Source organism: Vombatus ursinus, unplaced genomic scaffold (genome assembly GCF_900497805.2).
Source record: "Vombatus ursinus unplaced genomic scaffold, bare-nosed wombat genome assembly UNPS02015030.1, whole genome shotgun sequence".
Classification (NCBI taxonomy): Eukaryota; Metazoa; Chordata; class Mammalia; order Diprotodontia; family Vombatidae; genus Vombatus; species Vombatus ursinus.
In genome coordinates this window covers 670583-685219 of record NW_020954808.1, presented here as the reverse complement: position 1 = coordinate 685219, position 14637 = coordinate 670583, and the positions used below count along the sequence as shown (strand labels likewise).

The 14637-nt window shown below is 38.3% G+C and overlaps 1 protein-coding gene across 2 annotated transcripts in view; it reads right to left on the bottom strand.

The window, feature by feature from the left end:
* LOC114030972 (zinc finger protein 501-like) overlaps positions 1–14637 on the bottom strand; it is a 156855-nt gene that overhangs the window by 19077 nt on the left and 123141 nt on the right. The window contains exon 3 of one of the 2 annotated variants that reach the window (XM_027845943.1): positions 13830–14637. This exon is cut by the window's right edge and continues 917 nt beyond it. The exons of the other annotated variant lie outside the window; for it this stretch is intronic. Coding sequence (XP_027701744.1) covers positions 13852–14637 — 786 coding nt within the window. The 3' untranslated portion in view covers positions 13830–13851. Of the gene's footprint in view, positions 1–13829 lie in introns of those variants that run through there. 2 annotated transcript variants of the gene reach the window in all.

The following is a 14637-nucleotide window of genomic DNA, read 5'->3' as shown; positions in this document are numbered from 1 at the left end:
TTCTTTCTTTCTTTCTTTCTTTCTTTCTTTCTTTCTTTCTTTCTTTCTTTCTTTCTTTCTTCCTTTCCTTCCTTCCTTCTTTCTTTCTTTTTCTCTTCCTTCCTTTTTTATTTCTTTCTTTATTGATTAAGTTTTCTTGCACAAAATGATTAATATGGAAAAGTTTGATGTGTTTGCACATGTATAACCTGCATCAGATTGCTTACCATCTCAGGAAGGAGGGAGGGGAGGGAAGGAAGGATAGAATTTGGAATTCAAAACTTAAAAAAAACAATGAATGTTAAAAATTGTTTTTATGTGGAATTAGGAAAAATAAACTATTATTTTAAAAATGTTTCTAGAGAAATAAAATGGAGGTTTTAAAAAATGTTTCCACCAGGTGATACCTTACTCTGGGCATCACTTTCAGTTGCCTTAATTCATCCCCAGTTTCTTTTCTCAAAGTTCAGAAAAATGAAGATGTTTGTGCACTATATTGTGTGTATTCCAGACGTCTTTTAGAAGAAAAACCACAGAGGTAGTTTCAAAAGAGAACATTCCTGAAGAAGAGTCATCCCATAGAGTGAAAATGGAAATACCGTACAATGCTGATCATTGCTTCTCTATTTCTGGGGAATATGGTGAAAATGGATCCTGGAAAAAGAGTTGGGAGCTAAAGTCGGAGGGAGATATGAGAAAAATAACCAAATACCAGAAGATTCAAACTGGAGATGAAATGTATAACTATAGGGAATGTGACAAAGCCTTAAGTCATTGTTCTAACATTTCACATCAGAAAATAGATACGATCATAAAATTTTATAAATACAATAAGTGTGGAAAAACCTTCATTGAGAGCTCTACTCTTATTTTACATGTAACAATTCATATTGGAGAGAAGCTTTATAAATGTAATTAGTGTGGCAAAGTCTTTACTCAGAACTCCACCCTTATTAAGCACCAGAGAATTCATACCAGAGAAGCTTCATAAATGTGATGAGTGGGAAAAAATTCTCAGGCAGATCTCAAATCTTACTGTAAATCAGATGATTTCTATTAGAGAGAACACTTAAACAATGAATCTGGGAAAGCCTTTATTCAGAGCTCAGTGCTTGTGAGCTATAAGATGAATCACACTGGAGAAAAGCTTTATATATGTAATGAATGTGAGAAAGTCTTCCTTCAGAGGTACAACCCAATTGTATATCAGAAGATTAATATAGGGGGCAGCTAGGTGGTGAAGTGCATAGAGCACCAGCCCTGAAGTCAGGCGGACCTGAGTTCAAATCCAGCCTCAGACACATAACACTCCATTAGCTGTGTGACTCTGGGCAAGTCACTTAACCCCAATTGTCCCACAAAAAAAAAAATAAAAAAATAAAAAGGTTTGGGGCATCTAGGTGGCACAGTATATAGAGCACCGGCCCTGAAGTCAGGAGGACCTGAGTTCAAATCCGGCCTCAGACCAAACACTTGACATGTACTAGCTGTGTGACCTTGGGCAAGTCACTTAACCCCAATTGCCTCACCAAAAAATCAAAAAACAAAAACAAAAAACAAACAAAAAAAGATTGATATAGGAGAGAAGCCTGTAATGAATACGGGGAGCTTTTCTCATGGTATTATCCATAAGAAGATTCATACAGGAGAACAGCTTTTTTTAATGTTATGAGTTTGGGAAAGATTTCTGCGGTAGTTCAACTGTATATAACATCCGAAATGGAAGAAACTGTATATAACATCCGAAATGGAAGAATGAAAAAGCATTTATTAAAAGTTTACTATGCACCTAATACTATTTTGGTGTGTCTTCATCTTTCCCAACTACCCCACTTTATATTGTCCTCCCACTTAGAATGTAATTCAATTCAATTCAATAAACATTTATTAACCACCTACTATGTGCCACTGTACTAAGTGTTTGAGATACAACGAGAGGCAAAATATAGTCCCTGCCCTCAAGAAGCTTACAATCTAATGAGGGGGGCAACAACCTGCAAACAAATATATACAAAATAAGCTAAATATAGAATAAATAGGAACTAATAAACAGAGGGAAGGCAATAGAATTAAGTAGGGTTGGAGAAGGATCCCTGTAAAAAGTGAGATTTTAGTTGGAACTTAAAGGAAGTCAGGGAGGTCAGTATTCAGAGAAAAGGAAGGAGAGCATTGCGGGCATAGGGGACAGCCAGAGACAATGCCAAGAATTGAGAGATGGATTGTCTCGTACATGGAACAGCCAGTAGGCCATGTCACTGGATCAAAGAATATGTGTTGGGAGGTGCAGCTAGGTAATGCAGTGGAGAGAGCACCAGCCCTGAAGTCGGGAGGACCTAAGTTCAAATCTGGCCTCAGACCAAACACTTGACACTCACTAGCTGTGCGACCCTGGGCAAGTCACTTAACCCCAATTACCTTAAAAAGAAAGAGTAAAGCGTAAAAAGGCTGGAAAGTAGGAGGGGCTAGATTATGAAGAGCTTTGAAAACCAAAAACAGCATTTTGTATTTGATCGTAGAGGCAATAGAAAGTCACTGGGCTTATTGAGTTGGGGGGTGGGGAATGACAGAAAATCACTTTAGTGGCTTAATGGTGAATGGATCAGAGTGGGGAGAGACCAGAGACAGGCAGACCCAGCAGAAGCCCAAAGCAAATATCAAGGTACAAGGTGATGAGAGTCTGCACTAGAGTTGTGGCAGTGTCAGAGGAGAGAAGATGGCATATTCAGGATATGTTGCAAAGGTGAAGTCAACAAACCTTGGCAAAAGCTTGACCATAGGTGAAGTAAGAGACAGTGAGGAATCCAGAATGACTCCTAGGTTTCAAGCCTGAGGGATGGGGAGGATGGTGTTGCCCTTTGCAATAAGAGGAAAGGTAGGGGGACAGGGGTATAGGGGGAAAGATAATGAGTTCTGGAAGTCATCCCCATAGAGATGATAGTGAATCCTGTATGAGCCAGGGAGATCACCATTAGAGAGGGTAGACAAATGAGAGAATAGGACCTAGGACAGCACCCTAGGGAAATCATGCTGATAGGGTAGGGCACAGCTGAAGATCCAGCAAATAAAAGTGAGATGTCAGACTGGAAGGAGCAGAATCAGGTGGGAACCTTTTAAAGGAATCTGAGTTAGAAAAGAGTATGTAAGTTGGAGAGGACATTCAACATTACAATATTTACAAAACTGTAAATGGAGGGTGAGGCCTCGGGAAACAATTATAATTTATCAAAACAGAGATGGAAGCCAGATTGCAAGTGGCTAGGATGTGAGAAATTCAGGGCAAAGAATGTAGAGTGTAATTACTTTGCATATATTTTCATTTATTAAGTTTCTGCTTTCTATATTTGTATATATGGTAGTTGTCTCTGCATGTGATGGTAAACTTCTTCAGAGCAAGGATTCTTTGAATTGCATCTCAGCACTTTGCACAGTGCCTGTTCATAGTCATCACTTAATAATGCTTATTGTTTGATTGGTCAATTGACCTTCTAAGAGATATGAAAGGGAAAAGCTTAAGATGTTAGTTTGGTCATGGGAAGGATCTTTAAGGATGTGGGAGACCTGAGGGTATTTGGATATAGCCAGGAAGGGAAGGTCTGAGACAATGGGTAAGGAAAGATTGAGGTTAACATCAGGCATATGTGTCTCCCAAGCAAATACCCGTATTTGTACCCTAGTAATTCAGCCCTTCACACTCAGTCATTTCCAATAACTCCCTAGGATCATTATCTCTTTACTGGGCTTTGAATACAACAAAGATCTTCCAATCTTTCCCAGGAAGGACACCCCGGAAATACTCATACACTCGTGATCCTGGAACCTGCTTATTCCCAGAAAAAATGTCCAAAGGAGATGATGGAAGTAATCCAACTGTGAAGCTTGCCAAGGTATGGTCCAGAAATATGATAAGAGGGCAAAGAGTGTAGAGTATGGTGTAGAAATGACCTGGCTAACCAAGGTGTTAGGCAAGAGGGGAGAAAGTAGGCAAAACAGGTGACATCCTGGGAAATAACTAAGGTTTGGATGTCATAATGTCACAGTGAAGACAAAGAATAGGGTTAGGGGCCATAGGGAAAATGCTAATGGTATTTTGCAGTTCACATATATAGGGGATAGCAAACTCTTTAGTCTAACTACCTCTATGCACAGCTGAGGTGGAATGGAGGTCATGGGAATTGACTGGATTGAGGATGTAGGAATTTGGAGTGCTTAAAGGAATATCAAGATTTCTGAAATCTCCTAATATAATCATGGAAATTGGGGTGAAAGGAAAGATTGTGATAAGCATTGAACTTATTGAAGAAGGAAGGAGAGAATGTCCTGGGTTTCAGGAGATAACTCCCAGAGGCTTGACTGAATAGTCAATTGGGATTGAATGAGCTTCAAAGGCAAAGAGATTGTTGAATGAAAGTGGCAGCAGCAGAGTCTGAAAGAAGCACTGGCAGTAGGGTGCAAGGACGCTTCTGACTCCCCAACTATGATCGGTCATTTGGGCTTTCTGAGTGAAAGTACAACCAGTGTTGTCACTAGGAGGGAGCCAGATCTCAGGATGAGGAGGTCTTGAAAGCCAGTCCCAGGTGATCACTGGCAAAGGCCCTCTTCCAGTATGAGATAAATGTGGTACTAGCTCCTAAAGCTCTAGGTAGGAATTGGCACTCAAACTCTTCAGGGGAATTCCTGGAGCAAATATTAAGTACCTTCTAGGTATAGGTCCTTGGGCTTCAGGGAGCTTCCTTGTGTAGCTGGCATCAGATCTCAAAGCAGATAAAGTCATTCATAAAATGTAATCAGCATCAGCATTGCCTGGCCCCCTAAGATAATTTACTGGGCCTCTCAGGCTGGTGAATCTCAGCTCTTCTCTTAGATAGCTGCCCTCCAGTTCCAGGTAGCTGTAGTATGCAAAGAGCTCTGGTAGCCTAGGAATTTCTCCCCAGACTTCATAGCACAAGACCTTTCAGAGGCATTCAGGTTTTCTAAGGAGAGTTGGAACTTCCTTCCCCTAGGTATGGTTCCCAGCTGCCTAAGATGGCACAGAGGATAAAATGCTGGGCCTGGAATCAGGAAGACTCATCTTCCTGAGTTCAAATCTGGCCTCAGATACTCACTAGCTGTTTTGACCCTGGGCAAGTCACTTAACCATATTTGCCTCAGTTCCTCATCTGCAAAATGAACTGGATAAGAAAATTGCAAACTACTCCAGTATCTTTACCAAGAAAACCCCAAATGCGGATATGGAGAGTCAGACACAACTGAAATAACTAAATAACAGCAACAATACTTGAGCCTAGGGATGGAGAGGCTACATCCTCAGAAATTTGCAGTTTCTTTGTCTAACTCAAAGGTGGCAGTGGGGTTAAACAACTGTGTAGGGAACCCTCTTCAAAGGATTTTGAAGGGGCTGATGCTCTGTAGGGGACTGAAACAATAGCTAGTACTTATTCTGAGAATGGTCTTTCAGGTTCTAGGCCACAAAACCCAGAGGAGAGTGCTGCAAAGAGACATCTAACCACCATAGCCATGCATGGACTGGAGCCAGATCCAAAGATTATGGGAAGCTTCCATCAGGCTACACTCTGCTTATAAGATAGTGATGGGCTGTTTCCTAATATCCAGAGGTCATACTATGAAAATACTTTGAGTGTACCTGACTGAATTAAAATCAAGCAACAGCCTTAAAAAAAAAAAAAGCCTTATTGATATATGGCTTGTTACTAAGGAGGTGAACTCCCTGAGAGATCCAAAAGAACTCAGGGAGGCCAATGGCATTGTCTCACTTTCCAGAGCAGGGTTCTAACCCTTTTTGTGTGTCATGGGCCTTGGTGGAGAGTCTGGTAAGGCCAATAGACCCCTTCTCAGAATCATTGGTTTTAAAAGCATAAATGCACAGAATTACAAAGAAAATTAATTATATAAAATGACAGTAATGAAAATAATTTAAAAAGTAAGTTCACAAGGATTTATATGAAATTATATAGGGTGAAGAATCTAGAAAATAAAATACCCAGTAACTACAAATATATGAACAGACAAAGCAACCATAAAATGAATGAAAAGGGAAGGTGGCAAAATTAGGAAGAATGAAGACTGAGTCAAGATGGCAGAGGAAAAGGAGTAACTGAGCTCTGTCAAACACACTTACTCCACAAAGATGGAGAAAATGCCCCAGATCAAATTCTGATTGATTGAAAAAGCCAAGAATACAAAAAATCAGCAAGTCCTTTTTGCAGTCCAGGTCAACAGAGGTGGACAATGTCTGTGGACACCAGGGATGGTCTGGTTAGGAGCTCACAGAATTTCAGAGCAAGGAGAAATTGTGCACCAGGGTAAGAAGAGATCCCAGATCCAGAATAAGGAGGGCTTGAATGTGTGTAGGCTGCAAGAACAATAACCCACTGCCTGCTCTGTCGTTTCCTAGGAATTCCAAGTCACGGATGTAGGGTAAACTGAAGTCCTACATTTAGGAAGGGTGATTCAAAATGAGTAGCAGTAACAGACTTTGGACTTTGGACTGAGCTAGGAGCCAGTTCAGAAGCAAAAGATGTCTATGTTGCTCTGACCCTAGAAATTAAGCAGGGCCTCAGCCTCAGCTTCCATTCCAGGCTTCATCATCATTGTCATGTCTAGCAATTACAGTATCTACTATGTGCATGACACTGTGCTAAGGATTTTACAAATATTATCTCATTTGATCTTCACAACAACTATCGGAGATAGGTGCTATTATTATCTTCATTTTACATTTGAGGAAACTGAGGTAGATAGAAGTTAAATCTCTTGTTTCTTTTAGGACAATTTCCCTCCATTTTTAAGATGATGGAGTTGGACTACATGATGTGGAAGAGTCTTAGGTCTTCTGCAGCACCAGGGCTTGGCATGTTTGAAGGGTATTATTGGATGAATGATCCCTTTCTTTCGCTCAAGGTCATGCAGGTAAATAAGTGTCTCAGGTCTGGATTTAAACTCAGGGCCTCCACAATCTAGGAGCCAGGCCACCTAGCTGCAACTGCAGCCCCTCAAAGGAGCTGTAGGCAATAACCAGGGAAGGAATCCCAGATCAAAGAGAAGTCTGCATTTCTGTCCCTCTGAACCTACAGTTTTCCCACTGGCTGGTAGTGGTTGAGTCCAGCAATAGTCTATTGGAACTACCAATGAGGGTCAAGACAAAAGGAGAGTTGCATAGACCCAAACCTATGCCAAGATCATATTTTCTTTTTCTCTTGAAGTTAGACAATGATGAAAACTGACATAATATTGTATGAGTCCAGAGAAGAAGGACCCTTTGATGGGAAATGATAGTAGTGAAATAATCTAGTCCCTTTTGAAACCTATGCCAGCTTTGTTGTAGCATTTGGTATCTGACTGAGTCCATTGTAAAAGAACCCTTTCTTGGAAATAGGGACAGAATGAGTGCAAGAATGCCAGCCTCTTTTAGGGTTTCTATACAAGTGACAAGCCAAATCAAATACCTCATTGGAATCTGAAAATATTCTTCTGTGATAAATACCATAGATATTATTGACTCCATTTTAGAGATAAGAAAACTGAAACACAGAGGGATGAAGGGAGTCACACAGCTAACAAAGATTAGAGGAAAAATTCAAAACCAATCTCCCTGATTCCTGGGTCCTACACATCTCCAGGGGTGGCCTCTAAGTTCCCTCCCAGCTTTACTTCTATAATCCTAGTCAGGTATTGACAAGAGGTGGTAGCTGCTTAACCTTGGGCAATTCTTGTGTTTCCTTTAGGTCAATTTCCCCCCATTTATAAGATGAGGCAACTGGACTAGGTGGCTTGTAAATGTCTCATTTTCTTTCTGCAGCACCAGGGGTAGATGTGCCAAAGGGGATAGTTGGATGAATGGTTTCTTTCTCTCTTAACTGGAAGGGTCACAGATTTATTAAGCTAGAAGGGACCTTCAAAGTCATATTTGTCTAAACTACTTTTTTTATGGTTGCAGAAACAGAAGTCCAGAAGTGGTATTACTTGCCCAGGGTAACAGAGATGACCCATCCCATCCTCCAGACTCTCCTCCCCAATTCCTCTCATTTTACTCCATAACAAAGCACAGACAAAGTCTCCTTTTATCTAACTAACTGGAATTAGTTTGATTAATTAAATATTATTTTTATTGCATTATGGTCCATAAAGATTATTTAATATTTCTGCTTTTCTATATCTATTTGCAGCATCTTTGTGCCTTAATACATGATCTTTTTTTTGTTTTGTTAAGGTACTATGCAAAGCTGAGAAAAGTTTCTATTGACATTTGATAACTCCAAAGGTCTGCCACATAAAACTATTCTAAGGTCTTGCACTTAGGAGGGATGGTCCTTCATTTCTTTTTTCTTTCCTTTTACTTTTTGTTTGTATATGTCTGAGAAGAGTAAATTGAGATCTCCACTATTATACTTTTACTCTATATTTCTCCCTATGATTAATTTTTTAAAAGAATTTGAATGCAGTGATATTTGGGGCTTATGTTTGGTATTGATATTAATTCATTGTCCATGATACCTCTTAGTAAATTGTAGTTTCCCTGTTTATCTCTTCTAATTAATTTTTACTACTTTTTCTGAGATTATAAAGTCATTTTACCCTGTGCATCTTTCTGTTTTAAGTGCATTTCTTGTAAATAACATATTGTTGGATTCTGGTTTTTAATCCAATCTGTTACCCTTTTCCATTTGATAGGTGACTTCATCCCATTTATGTTCACAGTTAAGGTGGTTGTGCATCCCCCCAAACCTATTCTCTTATACTCTTCTTCCCTGTTTCCTGCTCTTTCTCTGAGAACTTATCTTATTTCTAACTAATCTCTTCCTTTACTTGCCCTCTCTTGTAGTTCCCTCTTTTCCTTTTCTGACAGTTTCCTAATTGAGCAAAATGGATTTCTGTACCCAACTGTGTGTGTGTGTCATTTTCTGCTTTGCCCAGTTCAGAACACAGAGAGTTTAAAATATCACCTGCTATACCACTCCCTATGAACCCCTTTATATATTTTTTGAGGAATCTATTTGCACACCAGAATCTGTGATTAATTTTCACCATTCTTCCTTTCCCTTCACCACCTTCCCCCAACCAGTGTGCTCCTCTTATGCTCCCTTTCCATTCTTCACTTAAGGAAATATTTCAGGAAAACATAAAATAGCATTTCTTTCAGCCCCTCTGTGTAATTAAATTCCCTCTAGGATGTGTGATGATAATAGATTTCTGAAAGGATTCATGTAATCATCTCTCCATAAAAGTTCATCTATGTTTTGTGATTTCATATTTACCTGTTCTTATATAACATATGCCTCTCCTTGGTCTTCTGAATATTAATTTTTAAAATTTTTTTTATTTTCAGTTCCAAATTCTCTGTTTTATTCAAAATGCTCCCTCATTCATTGAGAAGGTAATATGATATCCATTATATATGTGTAATCATGCAAAACATATACTTATATTATCAGCATTGCCAAATATAAAAAGCAAGAAAAATAAAGTGGAAAAATATGCTTCAATCTGTACTCAAGAGTTCATCAGTTCTCTCTCTCTGGAAATGGTTAGCTTTTTCATAATGAATCTTTTAAAATTGATGTGAATCATTGTATTGATTAGAGTAGTAAAGTCTTTCAGAGTTGATTATTGTTACAATATTGTTATTGTATACACTATTCTGGTTATGCTTACTTCACTTTACATCAATTCATATAAGTCTTCCCATATTTTTTCTGAAATAAACTACTTTATCATATCTTATAGCACAATAATATTCCATAATAATTATATAGCACAACCTGTTCAGCCATTTCCTGATTGATGGACATCCCCTCAATTTCTACTTTTTTGCCACCACAAAAAGAGCTATGACAAATATTTTTGTAATTTTAATTTTTTGGAAACTTTAGCGTTCTAAATTTCACAACCATACAACAACACTAATGGGCCATTTAAGGCATCCTTGACCAAGAATGCCTTGTACAGTGTTCTCAGCAAATGATTACCAAATGTTTGTCATTAGACCATCAAAGGGTCAAAGCATCTCCCAAATAAAATGTTGGGACACCTCTAATGGGACTATCTTCTCTTATAACTTATATACTGAGGACAGCCCTAGATACTCGGTGTGAATCTTCTGGTGTAAAATAAGGCATAAATGTTGAGTAAATTACTACCCATATCTTATACATTCCTACATTCTCTCCATCATATTTCTCCTTGTGTAAAATCAGTAGTATCTTTCTTATAAAAGCTATTCCTTATTCATGATTTTATAAGACATCACTCTACGATGTGTCTTCTGATGTCAAACCATGTTAACTTTGAGACTAAAGACTATTCCACATTCATTACATTTATTTTGTGTTTATTTTTAAATTTATTATTTTTGTCTTTATCTTTTAATTTTAAGTTCCATATTCTCTCCCTCCCTACTGTTTCCCCTCCCCATTGAAAAGGCAAGTGATATGGTATCAATTACACATGTGAAATCATGCAAAACATATTTCTAAATTAGCCATATTGAACAAAAAAAAATGCAAGAAAAATAAAGTGAGAAAACTACAGTTTGCACTCAGAAATCATCAGTTCTTTCTCTGGAGGCAGATAGCATTTTTCAGCAAGAGTCCTTTAGAATTTTCTTGGATCACAGTATTGATCAGAGTGGCTAAGTCTTTCACAGTTGATCATTGTTACAATAGTGCTGTTTCTGTGTAAAATGTTCTCCTGGTTCTGCTCACTTCACTTTGTATCAGTTCATGTAAGTCTTTCTTATAGCACAATAGTACTCCATCACAATCACATGTCACAACTTGTTCAGCCATTCCCCAATTAATGGGCATCTCCTCAATTTCCAGTTCTTTGCCACCACAAAAAGAACTACCATAAATTTTTTTTTGTACATACAGGTCCTTTTCCTTTTATCTTTTTGGATTACAAACCTAGTAGTGGTATTGTTGGGTCAAAGGCTAAACACAGTCTTATTAGCCCTTTAGACATAGTTCCAAATCATTCTCTAGAATGGTTGGACCAGTTCACAATTCCACCAACAAATCATTAGTATAACTATTTTCTCTCATCCCTTCCAGCATTTGTCATTTCTAATAGGTGTGAAGTGGTACCTCAGAGTTATTTTAATTTGCATTTCTCTAATCAGTAGTGATTTAGAGCATTTTTTTCATATGACTACAAATAGCTTTAATTTCTTCTGAAAATTGCCTTTTCATATCCTTTGACCATTTATCAATTGGGGAATGGCTCTTATTTTTTTTATAAATTAGACTCAGTTCCCTATATATTTGAGGGGAAAGGCCTTTATCAGAGAAACTTGTTGGAAAAAAATGTATTATTTCATTGTCTATGGTACCTTTTGGCAAAATGTAGTTTCCCTGATTATCTCTTTTAATTAGATCTATTTTTGCTTTTGCTTGTTCTGAGATCATGATTACTACCCCTGCCTTTTTTTACTTTGACTGTAAGAATAATGGATTCTGCTCCATCTCCTAATTTTAACTCTGGGTGCATCTTTATGTTTCAAGTGTATCTTTTGCAAACAATATATTGTTGGATTCTGGTTTCTAATCCATTTTGCTATTTGCTTCTGATTTATAGGTGAGCTCATCCCATTCACATTTACATTTAGGATTACTATGTATTTCTCTCCATCCTATTTACTTCTGTTTATTCTTCTCTCTCTTTTTATCCTGTTACTCCTCATCCTTTTTTGTTCTGCCTGCTGCCTCCCTTAATCTGCCCTCCTTTTTATTGCCCCCCCCCTTTTTACCCTCTTCCCTTCCTATTTCCCTATTGGGTAAGATAGGTTTAAATATCCAATTGAGTGTGTGTGTGTGTTTCCCTCTTTGAACTGATTCTGATGAGAGTGATGTTCAAGCATTGCCTACCCCAGCCATTTTCCCCTCCACTGTAAAAGCTCTTCCTTGCATGTCTCTATTACATGAAATAATTTTCCCCATTTTACTTCTCTCTTCCCTTTCTCCCAGGGCATCCCTCTTTCTCACCCCTTCAATTTTTTTTAGATCTTCCCAACACAATTGCCTCACATTCATGCCCTCTGTCTAGGTAGACTGTTTCTAACTGCCATAATAATAATAAAGTTCTTAGGAATTACCTATATCTTTTTCCCTTATGGGAATATAAACAGTTGAACTATTGAGTTTCTTATGATTTCTCATTCATGTTTACCTTTTTGTGTTTTCCTTGAGTCTTGTGTTTGAATCTCAAATTTTCTATTGAGTTCTGGACTTTTCATTAGGAATGCTTAAAAGTCCTCTATTTCATTAAATATCCATTTCCCCCCAAAAGGATTATACTCATTTTTGTTAGGTAGGTGATTCTTGGTTATAATCCTAGCTTCTTTGCCCCCTGGAATATCATATTCCAAGTTCTCTGTTCCTTTAATGTGGAAGCTACTAAATCTTCTGTGATCCTGACTATGACTCCATCATGCTTGAATTGTTTCTTTCTGGGTGCCTACAATATTTTCTCTTTGATGTGGGGGTTCTGGAATTTGACTATGATACCCTAAGAGTTTTCATTTTGGGACCTCTTTCAGGAGGTGATCAGTGGATTCTTTCCATTTCTATTTTAGCCTCTGCAACTAAGATATTGGGGCAATTTTCCTGTATAACTTCTTGAAATAGAATGTCTAGGTTCTCTCTTTTTTTTTTTTTTGCCTAGGCAATGGGGTTAAGTGACTTGCCCAGGGTCACACAGCTAGTAAGTGTTATGTGTCTGAGGCTGGATTTGAACTCAGGTCCTCCTGAATCCTGGGCCGGTGCTCTGTTCACTGTGTCACCTAGTTGCCCCTAGGTTCTTTTTTTTTTTATCATGGCTTTCAGGTAGTCCAATAATTTTTAAATTATCTCTCATCAATCTATTTAGTAGGTCAGTAATTTTTCTGATATTTCACATTGTATTCACTTTTTTCATTCTTTTGACTTTATTTTAATGTTTCTTGATGTATTGTGGGGTTATTAGCTTACATTTGCCCAATTCTTATTTTTAAGAAATTATTTCTTCAGCGAACTTTTGTACCTTTTTTTCCATTTGACCAATTTTTTTAAAGAATTATTTTCTTCAGTGAATTTTTGTCCCTCCTTTTCCATGTGGCCTATTCTGCTTTTTAAAAAGCTCTTTTCTTCAGTGAATTTTTGTATCCTTCTGCCATTAGGCCAATTCTGTTTCTTAAGGTGATATTTTCTTTGGTATTTTTGGTGCCTCTTTTATCAAGCTGCTATTTCTCTTTCCATAATTTTTTTCTCATCACTTTCATTTCTTTTTCCTCTACCACTCTTTTTTCTTTATCTCTTCTATGAACTGTTGTTGGGTTTGGGTCCAATTAGTATTTTTCTTTGAGGCTTTGATTGTAGCTATTTCCAAACTGTTGTCTTCTTCTGAGTTTGTGTCTTGATCTTCCTTGCCACTGTAGTAGCTTCTCATGGTCAAGTATTTTTTCTGTTGTTTCCTCGCTTTTCCAGCCTACATCTTGACTATGAACTTTACATTCAAGTTGGACTCTGCTCCCCCAGAGGTGAGTCCAAGCTTCAGCCTTCTTCCTGCTGCTATTTTCAGAGCTAGTTGGGGGAGGGCAGTAATAAGAATCTACAAGGAGCACTAGCCCTTGTGGCTGCAGGACAGCAGGGAACAGGGTCATAGTTCTAGGGCCAAGAGGAGCAGTAGTAATTGCAACTGTGGGGGATTAGGGCCCTTCCTGGGTAAAGAGCAGAGCACAGCTCAAGAAAGCAGTGACCACACCTCTCCCTTATCATACCACCTTGGAAAAAAGAGCTGACCTCCTAAATTGTCTCAGGCTGGAAAAAACTTCTCACTCTGACCTTTTGTTGGCTCTGCTGCTTCAAAATTTGATTTGAGTTGTTATTTTAAAGGTTTTTTGAGGGGAATGTTGGGAGAGTTCCGTTTGGATGGCTGCCTCTCTTCTGCCATCTTGGTTTCCTCATTACATTTATAAAGCTTGTCTTCAGTATGAATTCTCTGGTGTTTATTAAGTGCTGAGGTTCTACGGAAGGCTTTCCCACATTCCTTACACTTATAAGGATTCTCTCCAGTATGAATTCTCTGGTGGATGAAAAGGCTTGACTTTTGAGTGAAAGATTTCCCACATTCACTACATTTGTAAGGCTTCTCTCCAGTATGAGTTATCATATGCCTAATAAGCATTGAGCTCTGACTGAAGGCTTTCCCACACTCATTACATTTATAAGGCTTCTCTCCAGTATGAATCCTCTGGTGTTTCAAAAGGCGTGAGTTCTCAGTGAAGCCTTTCCCACATTTATTACACTTATAAGGTTTCTCTCCACTATGAATCTTCTGGTGCATTTTAAGTTTTGACATCTCAGTGAAGGCTTTCCCACACTCCTCACATTTATAAGGCTTCTCTCCAGTATGAATTCTCTTGTGCCTGACAAGGAATGAGTTTTTAGTGAAGGATAGCCCACATTCATTACATGTATAAGGTTTCTCCCCAGTATGAATCATCTGATGTACAGTAAGAGTAGAGCTCTCATTGAAGGATTTACCACATTCTTCACATTTATAAGGCTTCTCTCCAGTATGAATCCTCTGGTGAGTGAAAAGGGTTGAGTTTCGAGTATAGGCTTTCCCACATTCATTACATTTATAAGGCTTCTCTCCAGTATGAAT